We start from the raw sequence: 13,873 nt of genomic DNA on the forward strand, positions 1-13,873 counted from the left end.
TAGATGGCAACAAACAAAGGCTGAGCACAAGAGACTTAAAATCATAAGACTTAATTACTGTGTGTCAATAAAAACAAAAACGACTGTGACTTGATGCTTCACCCCCACAACAGTGTACTTAAATCCAAGCACAATATCATTATGGCACAACTGAATCCTTTTGATTGCACTGATGAACATGCAGCTATAATATTGCATTAGCTATTTATGATTGGCTAGTTATAATATATCAGTATAAAAGAAAGAGCAGAATATAATAATATCGACTATGTCACATCTCACTGTGAGGTGAATGTTTGGGTGGCTAACGGCTAGCTGACCACTAGTCGCTACAGTGGTAGAGGTTAACATTTGGCTACTTTCAACAACTAGGAATGAGCAGCCACAGAGTATGGCACTACACAGCTAGGAACATAACTTAGCATCCACCTCACAATATGCTCTTAAAAGCCTTGAACAAACAGGTATAACTATGATCCATGGTTAAAATAAGAATACAATACGAGTATATATATATACACACACACACACACACACACACACACACAATAAATACAAATAACAAGGAATACTATGACATAAGATCTATTATGGTTAACAATTTCAAGGTACTACCAAATCCTTCCAATTTCTAAGTTTGTTGTTTCCAGTGCTGCAGCACCCTATTGATGGGCCAATCAGCAGAGTAAGTGACCGAACAGCGGCAGTATTCACAACCAACTAGTTTAACAGACCTCAGAGTTCTACAGTTATTAAGCTTGATTTAGAGTAGCTCCCTAAAAAACAAGTGGCCATTAAGTTGTGATGGCACTATGTAGGAGCTCATTGCACGTCTACCACTATCTGATTAGGGACTGGAATAGTCTTCTATAGGGAGATGGATCGACCATTCACCACAACGCTCTGTGCTGTTTTATAATGTCCAGGCTCCAAACTCACAGTTCTACACCGAGCACAATGCAGCAGCCCAAAAGGCAAAGTGATTTTGTGTGTGTGTGTGTGTCAACCAGTATGGGCAACATGTTGCTCTGCATGGTGCTAAACAGCAAGCAGCAATTGAGAGTTTGAAAGCTGAAGAGGTTGCATTTAGTACTTGCTATCCTCTCTATCCATAGGTACTTCATTTTGTCTCTCCAAAACTGGGCATGCTACCAACTCCTTCTGCATATCCTCCTCCTGCTGTCTTTGCTTCGCTCTATTCCCTTCTCCTCTCCCAGGCTTCATATGGCCCAAATCCCCCCTTTTCTCCATCTCTTTTAAATCCTTTAACAAACAGTACTCATCTAGCAAACCCCTGATTATGCCTTTATCCCACAATGTCTATGTTGTTCTGTGCTGCCAAGCCAACTAGCCCCGCCCCATCTGGAACTAGAGCCCCTCCCCTGGCCACCAGCAGCTCCTCCTCTTGAATGGGTGCTGCAAAAAGCTTCTCTGGGTCACCCGTGGCGACAGAGGAAGCACGGCGATTGGTCCTTTCCAGCTTGCGGTGCATGCGCGGCTCCTGGGGCGAGTCCTTCTGGTCAAAGACGTCCCTGATTCGGTTGACGCAGACGTTAGCCGCTTCCCTAGTCTCCCTGGAGAGCTGTGATAGGCTGAGAAAGCCGTGGGGGAGGTCGTCCACCACACACAGGGTGACTGGCTGATCTACGTTCCTCAGGCGCTTGGCAAACATCACAGAGTCATCCAGCATGGGGTCTAACGCACAGGCCTAGGGGGAGAAGGAGAGATAAACAACTGAGTCAAAGAGGGTCTTATAGGATCATGCAAAAAATAATACTAAATTGGTGGAAAAGACCAGAAAAGGATTGGGACAAGCCAGTTGTCAACTCCATTTCTCTCACACCCACCACTAGGTAGTCAGTCCTCCCTCCCTCCCACCACTAGGTAGTCAGTCCTCCCTCCCACCACTAGGTAGTCAGTCCTCCCTCCCACCCTCCCACCACTAGGTAGTCAGTCCTCCCTCCCACCACTAGGTAGTGCTCCCTCCCTCCCACCACTAGGTAGTCAGTCCTCCCTCCCACCCTCCCACCACTAGGTAGTCAGTCCTCCCTCCCACCACTAGGTAGTCAGTCCTCCCTCCCACCACTAGGTAGTCAGTCCTCCCTCCCACCACTAGGTAGTCAGTCCTCCCTCCCACCACTAGGTAGTGCTCCCTCCCTCCCACCACTAGGTAGTCAGTCCTCCCTCCCACCACTAGGTAGTCAGTCCTCCCTCCCTCCCTCCCTCCCTCCCACCACTAGGTAGTCAGTCCTCCCTCCCTCCCACCACTAGTCAGTCCTCCCTCCCTCCCTCCCACCACTAGTCAGTCCTCCCTCCCACCACTAGGTAGTCAGTCCTCCCTCCCACCACTAGGTAGTCAGTCCTCCCTCCCACCACTAGGTAGTCAGTCCTCCCTCCCACCACTAGGTAGTCAGTCCTCCCTCCCTCCCACCACTAGGTAGTCAGTCCGCCCTCCCTCCCACCACTAGGTAGTCAGTCCTCCCTCCCTCCCACCACTAGGTAGTCAGTCCTCCCTCCCTCCCACCACTAGGTAGTCAGTCCCTCCCTCCCACCACTAGGTAGTCAGTCCTCCCTCCCACCACTAGGTAGTCAGTCCTCCCTCCCACCACTAGGTAGTCAGTCCTCCCTCCCTCCCTCCCTCCCACCACTAGGTAGTCAGTCCTCCCTCCCTCCCTCCCTCCCTCCCACCACTAGGTAGTCAGTCCTCCCTCCCACCACTAGGTAGTCAGTCCTCCCTCCCACCACTAGGTAGTCAGTCCTCCCTCCCTCCCTCCCACCACTAGGTAGTCAGTCCTCCCTCCCTCCCTCCCTCCCACCACTAGGTAGTCAGTCCTCCCTCCCTCCCTCCCACCACGAGGTAGTCAGTCCTCCCTCCCTCCCACCACTAGGTAGTCAGTCCTCCCTCCCACCACTAGGTAGTCAGTCCTCCCTCCCTCCCTCCCACCACTAGGTAGTCAGTCCTCCCTCCCTCCCACCACTAGGTAGTCAGTCCTCCCTCCCTCCCTCCCTCCACTAGGTAGTCAGTCCTCCCTCCCTCCCTCCCACCACTAGGTAGTCAGTCCTCCCTCCCTCCCTCCCACCACTAGGTAGTCAATCCTCCCTCCCTCCCTCCCACCACTAGGTAGTCAGTCCTCCCTCCCTCCCACCACTAGGTAGTCAGTCCTCCCTCCCTCCCACCACTAGGTAGTCAGTCCTCCCTCCCTCCCTCCCACCACTAGGTAGTCAGTCGTCCCTCCCTCCCTCCCACCACTAGGTAGTCAGTCGTCCCTCCCTCCCTCCCACCACTAGGTAGTCAGTCGTCCCTCCCTCCCTCCCACCACTAGGTAGTCAGTCGTCCCTCCCTCCCTCCCACCACTAGGTAGTCAGTCGTCCCTCCCTCCCTCCCTCCCACCAGTAGGTAGTCAGTCGTCCCTCCCTCCCTCCCACCACTAGGTAGTCAGTCGTCCCTCCTTCCCTCCCACCACTAGGTAGTCAGTCCTCCCTCCCTCCCTCCCACCACTAGGTAGTCAGTCCTCCCTCCCTCCCTCCCTCCCACCACTAGGTAGTCAGTCCTCCCTCCCTCCCTCCCACCACTAGGTAGTCAGTCCTCCCTCCCTCCCTCCCACCACTAGGTAGTCAGTCCTCCCTCCCTCCCACCACTAGGTAGTCAGTCCTCCCTCCCACCACTAGGTAGTCAGTCCTCCCTCCCTCCCTCCCACCACTAGGTAGTCAGTCCTCCCTCCCTCCCTCCCACCACTAGGTAGTCAGTCCTCCCTCCCTCCCACCACTAGGTAGTCAGTCCTCCCTCCCTCCCACCACTAGGTAGTCAGTCCTCCCTCCCACCACTAGGTAGTCAGTCCTCCCTCCCACCACTAGGTAGTGCTCCCTCCCTCCCACCACTAGGTAGTCAGTCCTCCCTCCCACCACTAGGTAGTCAGTCCTCCCTCCCACCCTCCCACCACTAGGTAGTCAGTCCTCCCTCCCACCACTAGGTAGTGCTCCCTCCCTCCCACCACTAGGTAGTCAGTCCTCCCTCCCACCACTAGGTAGTCAGTCCTCCCTCCCTCCCACCACTAGGTAGTCAGTCCTCCCTCCCTCCCACCACTAGTCAGTCCTCCCTCCCAACACTAGGTAGTCAGTCCTCCCTCCCAACACTAGGTAGTCAGTCCTCCCTCCCTCCCACCACTAGGTAGTCAGTCCTCCCTCCCACCACTAGGTAGTCAGTCCTCCCTCCCTCCCACCACTAGGTAGTCAGTCCGCCCTCCCTCCCACCACTAGGTAGTCAGTCCTCCCTCCCTCCCTCCCACCACTAGGTAGTCAGTCCGCCCTCCCTCCCACCACTAGGTAGTCAGTCCTCCCTCCCTCCCACCACTAGGTAGTCAGTCCTCCCTCCCTCCCACCACTAGGTAGTCAGTCCCTCCCTCCCACCACTAGGTAGTCAGTCCTCCCTCCCACCACTAGGTAGTCAGTCCTCCCTCCCACCACTAGGTAGTCAGTCCTCCCTCCCTCCCTCCCTCCCACCACTAGGTAGTCAGTCCTCCCTCCCACCACTAGGTAGTCAGTCCTCCCTCCCACCACTAGGTAGTCAGTCCTCCCTCCCACCACTAGGTAGTCAGTCCTCCCTCCCTCCCTCCCACCACTAGGTAGTCAGTCCTCCCTCCCTCCCTCCCACCACGAGGTAGTCAGTCCTCCCTCCCTCCCTCCCACCACGAGGTAGTCAGTCCTCCCTCCCTCCCTCCCTCCCACCACGAGGTAGTCAGTCCTCCCTCCCTCCCACCACGAGGTAGTCAGTCCTCCCTCCCTCCCTCCCTCCCACCACGAGGTAGTCAGTCCTCCCTCCCTCCCTCCCACCACTAGGTAGTCAGTCCTCCCTCCCTCCCACCACTAGGTAGTCAGTCCTCCCTCCCTCCCACCACTAGGTAGTCAGTCCTCCCTCCCTCCCTCCCACCACTAGGTAGTCAGTCCTCCCTCCCTCCCACCACCAGGTAGTCAGTCCTCCCTCCCTCCCTCCCTCCCACCACTAGGTAGTCAGTCCTCCCTCCCTCCCACCACTAGGTAGTCAGTCCTCCCTCCCTCCCTCCCACCACTAGGTAGTCAGTCCTCCCTCCCTCCCTCCCACCACTAGGTAGTCAGTCCTCCCTCCCTCCCTCCCACCACTAGGTAGTCAGTCCTCCCTCCCTCCCTCCCACCCACCACTAGGTAGTCAGTCCTCCCCCCCTCCCTCCCACCACGAGGTAGTCAGTCCTCCCTCCCTCCCACCACGAGGTAGTCAGTCCACCCTCCCTCCCTCCCACCACTAGGTAGTCAGTCCTCCCTCCCTCCCACCACTAGGTAGTCAGTCCTCCCTCCCTCCCACCACTAGGTAGTCAGTCCTCCCTCCCTCCCTCCAACCACTAGGTAGTCAGTCCTCCCTCCCTCCCTCCCACCACTAGGTAGTCAGTCCTCCCTCCCTCCCTCCCACCACTAGGTAGTCAGTCCTCCCTCCCTCCCACCACCAGGTAGTCAGTCCTCCCTCCCTCCCTCCCACCACTACGTAGTCAGTCCTCCCTCCCTCCCTCCCACCACTAGGTAGTCAGTCCTCCCTCCCTCCCACCACTAGGTAGTCAGTCCTCCCTCCCTCCCTCCCACCACTAGGTAGTCAGTCCTCCCTCCCTCCCACCACTAGGTAGTCAGTCCTCCCTCCCTCCCTCCCACCACTAGGTAGTCAGTCCTCCCTCCCACCACTAGGTAGTCAGTCCTCCCTCCCTCCCTCCTCCCACCACTAGGTAGTCAGTCCTCCCTCCCTCCCACCCACCACTAGGTAGTCAGTCCTCCCTCCCTCCCTCCCACCCACCACTAGGTAGTCAGTCCTCCCTCCCTCCCTCCCACCCACCACTAGGTAGTCAGTCCTCCCTCCCTCCCTCCCACCCACCACTAGGTAGTCAGTCCTCCCTCCCTCCCTCCCACCACTAGGTAGTCAGTCCTCCCTCCCTCCCTCCCACCACTAGGTAGTCAGTCCTCCCTCCCTCCCACCACTAGGTAGTCAGTCGTCCCTCCCTCCCTCCCACCACTAGGTAGTCAGTCGTCCCTCCCTCCCTCCCTCCCACCACTAGGTAGTCAGTCCTCCCTCCCTCCCTCCCTCCCACCACTAGGTAGTCAGTCCTCCCTCCCTCCCACCACTAGGGAGTCAGTCCTCCCTCCCTCCCTCCCACCACTAGGTAGTCAGTCGTCCCTCCCACCACTAGGTAGTCAGTCGTCCCTCCCTCCCTCCCACCACTAGGTAGTCAGTCGTCCCTCCCTCCCTCCCACCACTAGGTAGTCAGTCGTCCCTCCCACCACTAGGTAGTCAGTCGTCCCTAACCTCCCTCCCACCACTAGGAAGTCAGTCGTCCCTCCCTCCCTCCCACCACTAGGTAGTCAGTCCTCCCTCCCTCCCACCACTAGGTAGTCAGTCCTCCCTCCCTCCCACCACTAGGTAGTCAGTCCTCCCTCCCTCCCACCACTAGGTAGTCAGTCCTCCCTCCCTCCCTCCCACCACTAGGTAGTCAGTCCTCCCTCCCTCCCTTCCACCACTAGGTAGTCAGTCCTCCCTCCCTCCCTCCCACCACTAGGTAGTCAGTCCTCCCTCCCTCCCACCACTAGGTAGTCAGTCCTCCCTCCTTCCCTCCCACCACTAGGTAGTCAGTCCTCCCTCCTTCCCTCCCACCACTAGGTAGTCAGTCCTCCCTCCCTCCCACCACTAGGTAGTCAGTCCTCCCTCCCTCCCTCCCACCACCAGGTAGTCAGTCCTCCCTCCCTCCCTCCACTACGTAGTCAGTCCTCCCTCCCTCCCACCACTAGGTAGTCAGTCCTCCCTCCCTCCCACCACTAGGTAGTCAGTCCTCCCTCCCTCCCTCCCACCACTAGGTAGTCAGTCCTCCCTCCCTCCCACCACTAGGTAGTCAGTCCTCCCTCCCTCCCTCCCACCACTAGGTAGTCAGTCCTCCCTCCCACCACTAGGTAGTCAGTCCTCCCTCTCTCCCTCCCTCCCTCCCACCACTAGGTAGTCAGTCCTCCCTCCCTCCCACCCACCACTAGGTAGTCAGTCCTCCCTCCCTCCCTCCCACCCACCACTAGGTAGTCAGTCCTCCCTCCCTCCCTCCCACCCACCACTAGGTAGTCAGTCCTCCCTCCCTCCCTCCCACCCACCACTAGGTAGTCAGTCCTCCCTCCCTCCCTCCCACCACTAGGTAGTCAGTCCTCCCTCCCTCCCTCCCTCCCACCACTAGGTAGTCAGTCCTCCCTCCCTCCCTCCCACCACTAGGTAGTCAGTCCTCCCTCCCTCCCACCACTAGGTAGTCAGTCGTCCCTCCCTCCCTCCCACCACTAGGTAGTCAGTCGTCCCTCCCTCCCTCCCTCCCACCACTAGGTAGTCAGTCCTCCCTCCCTCCCTCCCTCCCACCACTAGGTAGTCAGTCCTCCCTCCCTCCCACCACTAGGTAGTCAGTCCTCCCTCCCTCCCTCCCACCACTAGGTAGTCAGTCGTCCCTCCCTCCCTCCCACCACTAGGTAGTCAGTCGTCCCTCCCACCACTAGGTAGTCAGTCGTCCCTCCCTCCCTCCCACCACTAGGTAGTCAGTCGTCCCTCCCACCACTAGGTAGTCAGTCGTCCCTAACCTCCCTCCCACCACTAGGAAGTCAGTCGTCCCTCCCTCCCTCCACCACTAGGTAGTCAGTCCTCCCTCCCTCCCACCACTAGGTAGTCAGTCCTCCCTCCCTCCCACCACTAGGTAGTCAGTCCTCCCCTCCCTCCCACCACTAGGTAGTCAGTCCTCCCTCCCTCCCACCCACCACTAGGTAGTCAGTCCTCCCTCCCTCCCACCCACCACTAGGTAGTCAGTCCTCCCTCCCTCCCTCCCACCACTAGGTAGTCAGTCCTCCCTCCCTCCCTTCCACCACTAGGTAGTCAGTCCTCCCTCCCTCCCTCCCACCACTAGGTAGTCAGTCCTCCCTCTTTCCCTCCCACCACTAGGTAGTCAGTCCTCCCTCCTTCCCTCCCACCACTAGGTAGTCAGTCCTCCCTCCCTCCCTCCCACCACTAGGTAGTCAGTCCTCCCTCCTTCCCTCCCACCACTAGTTAGTCAGTCCTCCCTCCCTCCCTCCCACCACTAGGTAGTCAGTCCTCCCTCCCTCCCTCCCACCACTAGGTAGTCAGTCCTCCCTCCCTCCCTCCCACCACTAGGTAGTCAGTCCTCCCTCCCTCCCTCCCACCACTAGGTAGTCAGTCCTCCCTCCCTCCCACCACTAGGTAGTCAGTCCTCCCTCCCTCCCTCCCACCACTAGGTAGTCAGTCCTCCCACCACTAGGTAGTCAGTCCTCCCTCCCTCCCTCCCTCCCACCACTAGGTAGTCAGTCCTCCCTCCCTCCCACCCACCACTAGGTAGTCAGTCCTCCCTCCCTCCCACCACTAGGTAGTCAGTCCTCCCTCCCTCCCTCCCACCCACCACTAGGTAGTCAGTCCTCCCTCCCTCCCTCCCACCCACCACTAGGTAGTCAGTCCTCCCTCCCTCCCTCCCACCCACCACTAGGTAGTCAGTCCTCCCTCCCTCCCTCCCACCACTAGGTAGTCAGTCCTCCCTCCCTCCCACCACTAGGTAGTCAGTCGTCCCTCCCTCCCTCCCACCACTAGGTAGTCAGTCGTCCCTCCCTCCCTCCCACCACTAGGTAGTCAGTCGTCCCTCCCTCCCTCCCTCCCACCACTAGGTAGTCAGTCGTCCCTCCCTCCCTCCCACCACTAGGTAGTCAGTCCTCCCTCCCTCCCACCACTAGGTAGTCAGTCCTCCCTCCCTCCCACCACTAGGTAGTCAGTCCTCCCTCCCTCCCTCCCACCACTAGGTAGTCAGTCGTCCCTCCCACCACTAGGTAGTCAGTCGTCCCTCCCTCCCTCCCACCACTAGGTAGCCAGTCGTCCCTCCCACCACTAGGTAGTCAGTCGTCCCTAACCTCCCTCCCACCACTAGGAAGTCAGTCGTCCCTCCCTCCCTCCCACCACTAGGTAGTCAGTCCTCCCTCCCTCCCACCACTAGGTAGTCAGTCCTCCCTCCCTCCCACCACTAGGTAGTCAGTCCTCCCTCCCTCCCTCCCTCCCTCCCACCACTAGGTAGTCAGTCCTCCCTCCCTCCCACCACTAGGTAGTCAGTCCTCCCTCCCTCCCACCACTAGGTAGTCAGTCCTCCCTCCCTCCCTCCCACCACTAGGTAGTCAGTCCTCCCTCCCTCCTCCCACCACTAGGTAGTCAGTCCTCCCTCCCTCCCACCACTAGGTAGTCAGTCCTCCCTCCTTCCCTCCCACCACTAGGTAGTCAGTCCTCCCTCCCACCACTAGGTAGTCAGTCCTCCCTCCTTCCCTCCCACCACTAGGTAGTCAGTCCTCCCTCCTTCCCTCCCACCACTAGGTAGTCAGTCCTCCCTCCTTCCCTCCCACCACTAGGTAGTCAGTCCTCCCTCCTTCCCTCCCACCACTAGGTAGTCAGTCGTCCCTCCCTCCCTCCCACCACTAGGTAGTCAGTCGTCCCTCCCTCCCTCCCACCACTAGGTAGTCAGTCCTCCCTCCCTCCCACCACTAGGTAGTCAGTCCTCCCTCCCTCCCACCACTAGGTAGTCAGTCCTCCCTCCCTCCCACCACTAGGTAGTCAGTCCTCCCTCCCTCCCTCCCACCACTAGGTAGTCAGTCCTCCCTCCCTCCCTCCCACCACTAGGTAGTCAGTCCTCCCTCCCTCCCTCCCACCACTAGGTAGTCAGTCCTCCCTCCCTCCCTTCCACCACTAGGTAGTCAGTCCTCCCTCCCTCCCTCCACCACCACTAGGTAGTCAGTCCTCCCTCCCTCCCACCACTAGGTAGTCAAGTCCTCCCTCCTTCCCTCCCACCACTAGGTAGTCAGTCCTCCCTCCTTCCCTCCCACCACTAGGTAGGTCAGTCCTCCCTCCCTCCCACCACTAGGTAGTCAGTCCTCCCTCCTTCCCTCCCACCACCAGGTAGTCAGTCCTCCCTCCCTCCCTCCCACCACTACGTAGTCAGTCCTCCCTCCCTCCCACCACTAGGTAGTCAGTCCTCCCTCCCTCCCACCACTAGGTAGTCAGTCCTCCCTCCCTCCCTCCCACCACTAGGTAGTCAGTCCTCCCTCCCTCCCACCACTAGGTAGTCAGTCCTCCCTCCCTCCCTCCCACCACTAGGTAGTCAGTCATCCCTCCCACCACTAGGTAGTCAGTCCTCCCCTTCCCTCCCTCCCTCCCACCACTAGGTAGTCAGTCCTCCCTCCCTCCCACCCACCACTAGGTAGTCAGTCCTCCCTCCCTCCCTCCCACCCACCACTAGGTAGTCAGTCCTCCCTCCCTCCCTCCCACCCACCACTAGGTAGTCAGTCCTCCCTCCCTCCCTCCCACCCACCACTAGGTAGTCAGTCCTCCCTCCCTCCCTCCCACCACTAGGTAGTCAGTCCTCCCTCCCTCCCTCCCACCACTAGGTAGTCAGTCCTCCCTCCCTCCCTCCCCTCCCACCACTAGGTAGTCAGTCCTCCCTCCCTCCCACCACTAGGTAGTCAGTCCTCCCTCCCTCCCTCCCTCCCACCACTAGGTAGTCAGTCGTCCCTCCCTCCCTCCCACCACTAGGTAGTCAGTCGTCCCTCCCACCACTAGGTAGTCAGTCGTCCCTCCCTCCCTCCCACCACTAGGTAGTCAGTCGTCCCTCCCACCACTAGGGTAGTCAGTCGTCCCTAACCTCCCTCCCACCACTAGGAAGTCAGTCGTCCCTCCCTCCCTCCCACCACTAGGTAGTCAGTCCTCCCTCCCTCCCACCACTAGGTAGTCAGTCCTCCCTCCCTCCCACCACTAGGTAGTCAGTCCTCCCTCCCTCCCACCACTAGGTAGTCAGTCCTCCCTCCCTCCCTCCCACCACTAGGTAGTCAGTCCTCCCTCCCTCCCTTCCACCACTAGGTAGTCAGTCCTCCCTCCCTCCCTCCCACCACTAGGTAGTCAGTCCTCCCTCCTTCCCTCCCACCACTAGGTAGTCAGTCCTCCCTCCTTCCCTCCCACCACTAGGTAGTCAGTCCTCCCTCCTTCCCTCCCACCACTAGGTAGTCAGTCCTCCCTCCCTCCCTCCCACCACTAGGTAGTCAGTCCTCCCTCCTTCCCTCCCACCACTAGTTAGTCAGTCCTCCCTCCCTCCCTCCCACCACTAGGTAGTCAGTCCTCCCTCCCTCCCTCCCACCACTAGGTAGTCAGTCCTCCCTCCCTCCCTCCCTCCCACCACTAGGTAGTCAGTCCTCCCTCCCTCCCACCACTAGGTAGTCAGTCCTCCCTCCCTCCCTCCCACCACTAGGTAGTCAGTCCTCCCACCACTAGGTAGTCAGTCCTCCCTCCCTCCCTCCCTCCCACCACTAGGTAGTCAGTCCTCCCTCCCTCCCACCCACCACTAGGTAGTCAGTCCTCCCTCCCTCCCTCCCACCCACCACTAGGTAGTCAGTCCTCCCTCCCTCCCTCCCTCCCACCCACTAGGTAGTCAGTCCTCCCTCCCTCCCTCCCACCCACCACTAGGTAGTCAGTCCTCCCTCCCTCCCACCCACCCACTAGGTAGTCAGTCCTCCCTCCCTCCCACCCACCACTAGGTAGTCAGTCCTCCCTCCCTCCCTCCCACCCACCACTAGGTAGTCAGTCCTCCCTCCCTCCCTCCCACCACTAGGTAGTCAGTCCTCCCTCCCTCCACCACTAGGTAGTCAGTCGTCCCTCCCTCCCTCCCACCACTAGGTAGTCAGTCGTCCCTCCCTCCCTCCCACCACTAGGTAGTCAGTCGTCCCTCCCTCCCTCCCACCACTAGGTAGTCAGTCGTCCCTCCCTCCCTCCCACCACTAGGTAGTCAGTCCTCCCTCCCTCCCACCACTAGGTAGTCAGTCCTCCCTCCCTCCCTCCCACCACTAGGTAGTCAGTCGTCCCTCCCACCACTAGGTAGTCAGTCGTCCCTCCCTCCCTCCCACCACTAGGTAGCCAGTCGTCCCTCCCACCACTAGGTAGTCAGTCGTCCCTAACCTCCCTCCCACCACTAGGAAGTCAGTCGTCCCTCCCTCCCTCCCACCACTAGGTAGTCAGTCCTCCCTCCCTCCCACCACTAGGTAGTCAGTCCTCCCTCCCTCCCACCACTAGGTAGTCAGTCCTCCCTCCCTCCCTCCCTCCCTCCCTCCCACCACTAGGTAGTCAGTCCTCCCTCCCTCCCACCACTAGGTAGTCAGTCCTCCCTCCCTCCCTCCCACCACTAGGTAGTCAGTCCTCCCTCCCTCCCTCCCACCACTAGGTAGTCAGTCCTCCCTCCCTCCCTCCCACCACTAGGTAGTCAGTCCTCCCTCCCTCCCTCCCACCACTAGGTAGTCAGTCCTCCCTCCTTCCCTCCCACCACTAGGTAGTCAGTCCTCCCTCCTTCCCTCCCACCACTAGGTAGTCAGTCCTCCCTCCCTCCCTCCCACCACTAGGTAGTCAGTCCTCCCTCCTTCCCTCCCACCACTAGGTAGTCAGTCCTCCCTCCTTCCCTCCCACCACTAGGTAGTCAGTCCTCCCTCCTTCCCTCCCACCACTAGGTAGTCAGTCCTCCCTCCTTCCCTCCCACCACTAGGTAGTCAGTCCTCCCTCCTTCCCTCCCACCACTAGGTAGTCAGTCCTCCCTCCTTCCCTCCCACCACTAGGTAGTCAGTCCTCCCTCCTTCCCTCCCACCACTAGGTAGTCAGTCCTCCCTCCTTCCCTCCCACCACTAGGTAGTCAGTCCTCCCTCCCTCCCTCCCCCCCCACCACTAGGTAGTCAGTCCTCCCTCCCTCCCTCCCCCCCCACCACTAGGTAGTCAGTCCTCCCTCCCTCCCCCCACCACTAGGTAGTCAGTCCTCCCTCCCTCCCCCCCACCACTAGGTAGTCAGTCCTCCCTCCCTCCCCCCCCACCACTAGGTAGTCAGTCCTCCCTCCCTCCCCCCCCACCACTAGGTAGTCAGTCCTCCCTCCCTCTCACCCACCACCTCCCTCCCTCCCTCCCTCTCACCCACCACTAGGTAGTCAGTCCTCCCTCACCCACCACCTCCCTCCCTCTCACCCACCACCTCCCTCCCTCCCCTCTCACCCACCACCTCCCTCCCTCCCTCCCTCTCACCCACCACCTCCCTCCCTCCCTCCCTCTCACCCACCACCTCCCTCCCTCCCTCCCTCTCACCCACCACCTCCCTCCCTCTCACCCACCACCTCCCTCCCTCCCTCCCTCCCTCTCACCCACCACCTCCCTCCCTCCCTCCCTCCCTCTCACCCACCACCTCCCTCCCTCTCACCCACCACTAGGTGAATGGGGGGCAGTCCTCTCAGCATGCTGTCGGGGGCCAGTAGAGGAGACATGTAGGGGTTCCTGACGACAGGCGAGGTGGCCAGCTTCATCTCAGCCAGCCGCTCAGAGCGCAGCGGTTCGAAGCCCAGGGGGAACTCCCGAGGGTGCTCCAGCACCACGCCCTCCTCCCCCTCAGGGGGCGCTATGGCAACAGAAGACAGAGCATCCGACATGGACACCACATCCTCTTTGGAGAGGAAGAAGCTCACGTTGTCAGGCTGGAGGGGTACAAGAAAAATATGTTACCATGGCAATACATAAGTTAACACTAGTCAAGGACCAAGACTGTGGAAACCTGATGGTATTAGATACTGGATAATACTGATGTGTCTTTCCGTTGGGACCAGACACTTGTTCTAAGAATCTACAAGCCTCAGGTAGATTTTTTCCATTTCAAATCACTGGAACAAACATTGACATGTTTCACTGTGACATGTGACAGTTCTTCATATTCCCCCTGTAGACAGAAGCATTAATTCAGACTGGCTGACTAGAAACACAGAGATTATCCCCATACTGACACACTAGAGG

At 59.4% G+C, this 13,873-nt stretch overlaps 1 protein-coding gene across 3 annotated transcripts in view; it reads right to left on the reverse strand.

The window, feature by feature from the left end:
- Window positions 1-569: 569 nt before the first annotated feature.
- Window positions 570-13,873, reverse strand: part of LOC120048772 (hormone-sensitive lipase-like) — a 52,267-nt gene continuing 38,963 nt past the window's right edge. For all 3 annotated transcript variants that reach the window (XM_038994978.1, XM_038994979.1, XM_038994977.1), the window contains exons 12-13: window positions 13,294-13,560; window positions 570-1,708 (exon numbers count right to left, since the gene is read on the reverse strand). In XM_038994978.1, coding sequence (XP_038850906.1) covers window positions 1,307-1,708; window positions 13,294-13,560 — 669 coding nt within the window. In that variant the 3' untranslated portion in view covers window positions 570-1,306. The remainder of the gene's footprint in view (window positions 1,709-13,293; window positions 13,561-13,873) is intronic.

Source organism: Salvelinus namaycush, chromosome 5, assembly GCF_016432855.1.
Source record: "Salvelinus namaycush isolate Seneca chromosome 5, SaNama_1.0, whole genome shotgun sequence".
Lineage (NCBI taxonomy): Eukaryota > Metazoa > Chordata > Actinopteri > Salmoniformes > Salmonidae > Salvelinus > Salvelinus namaycush.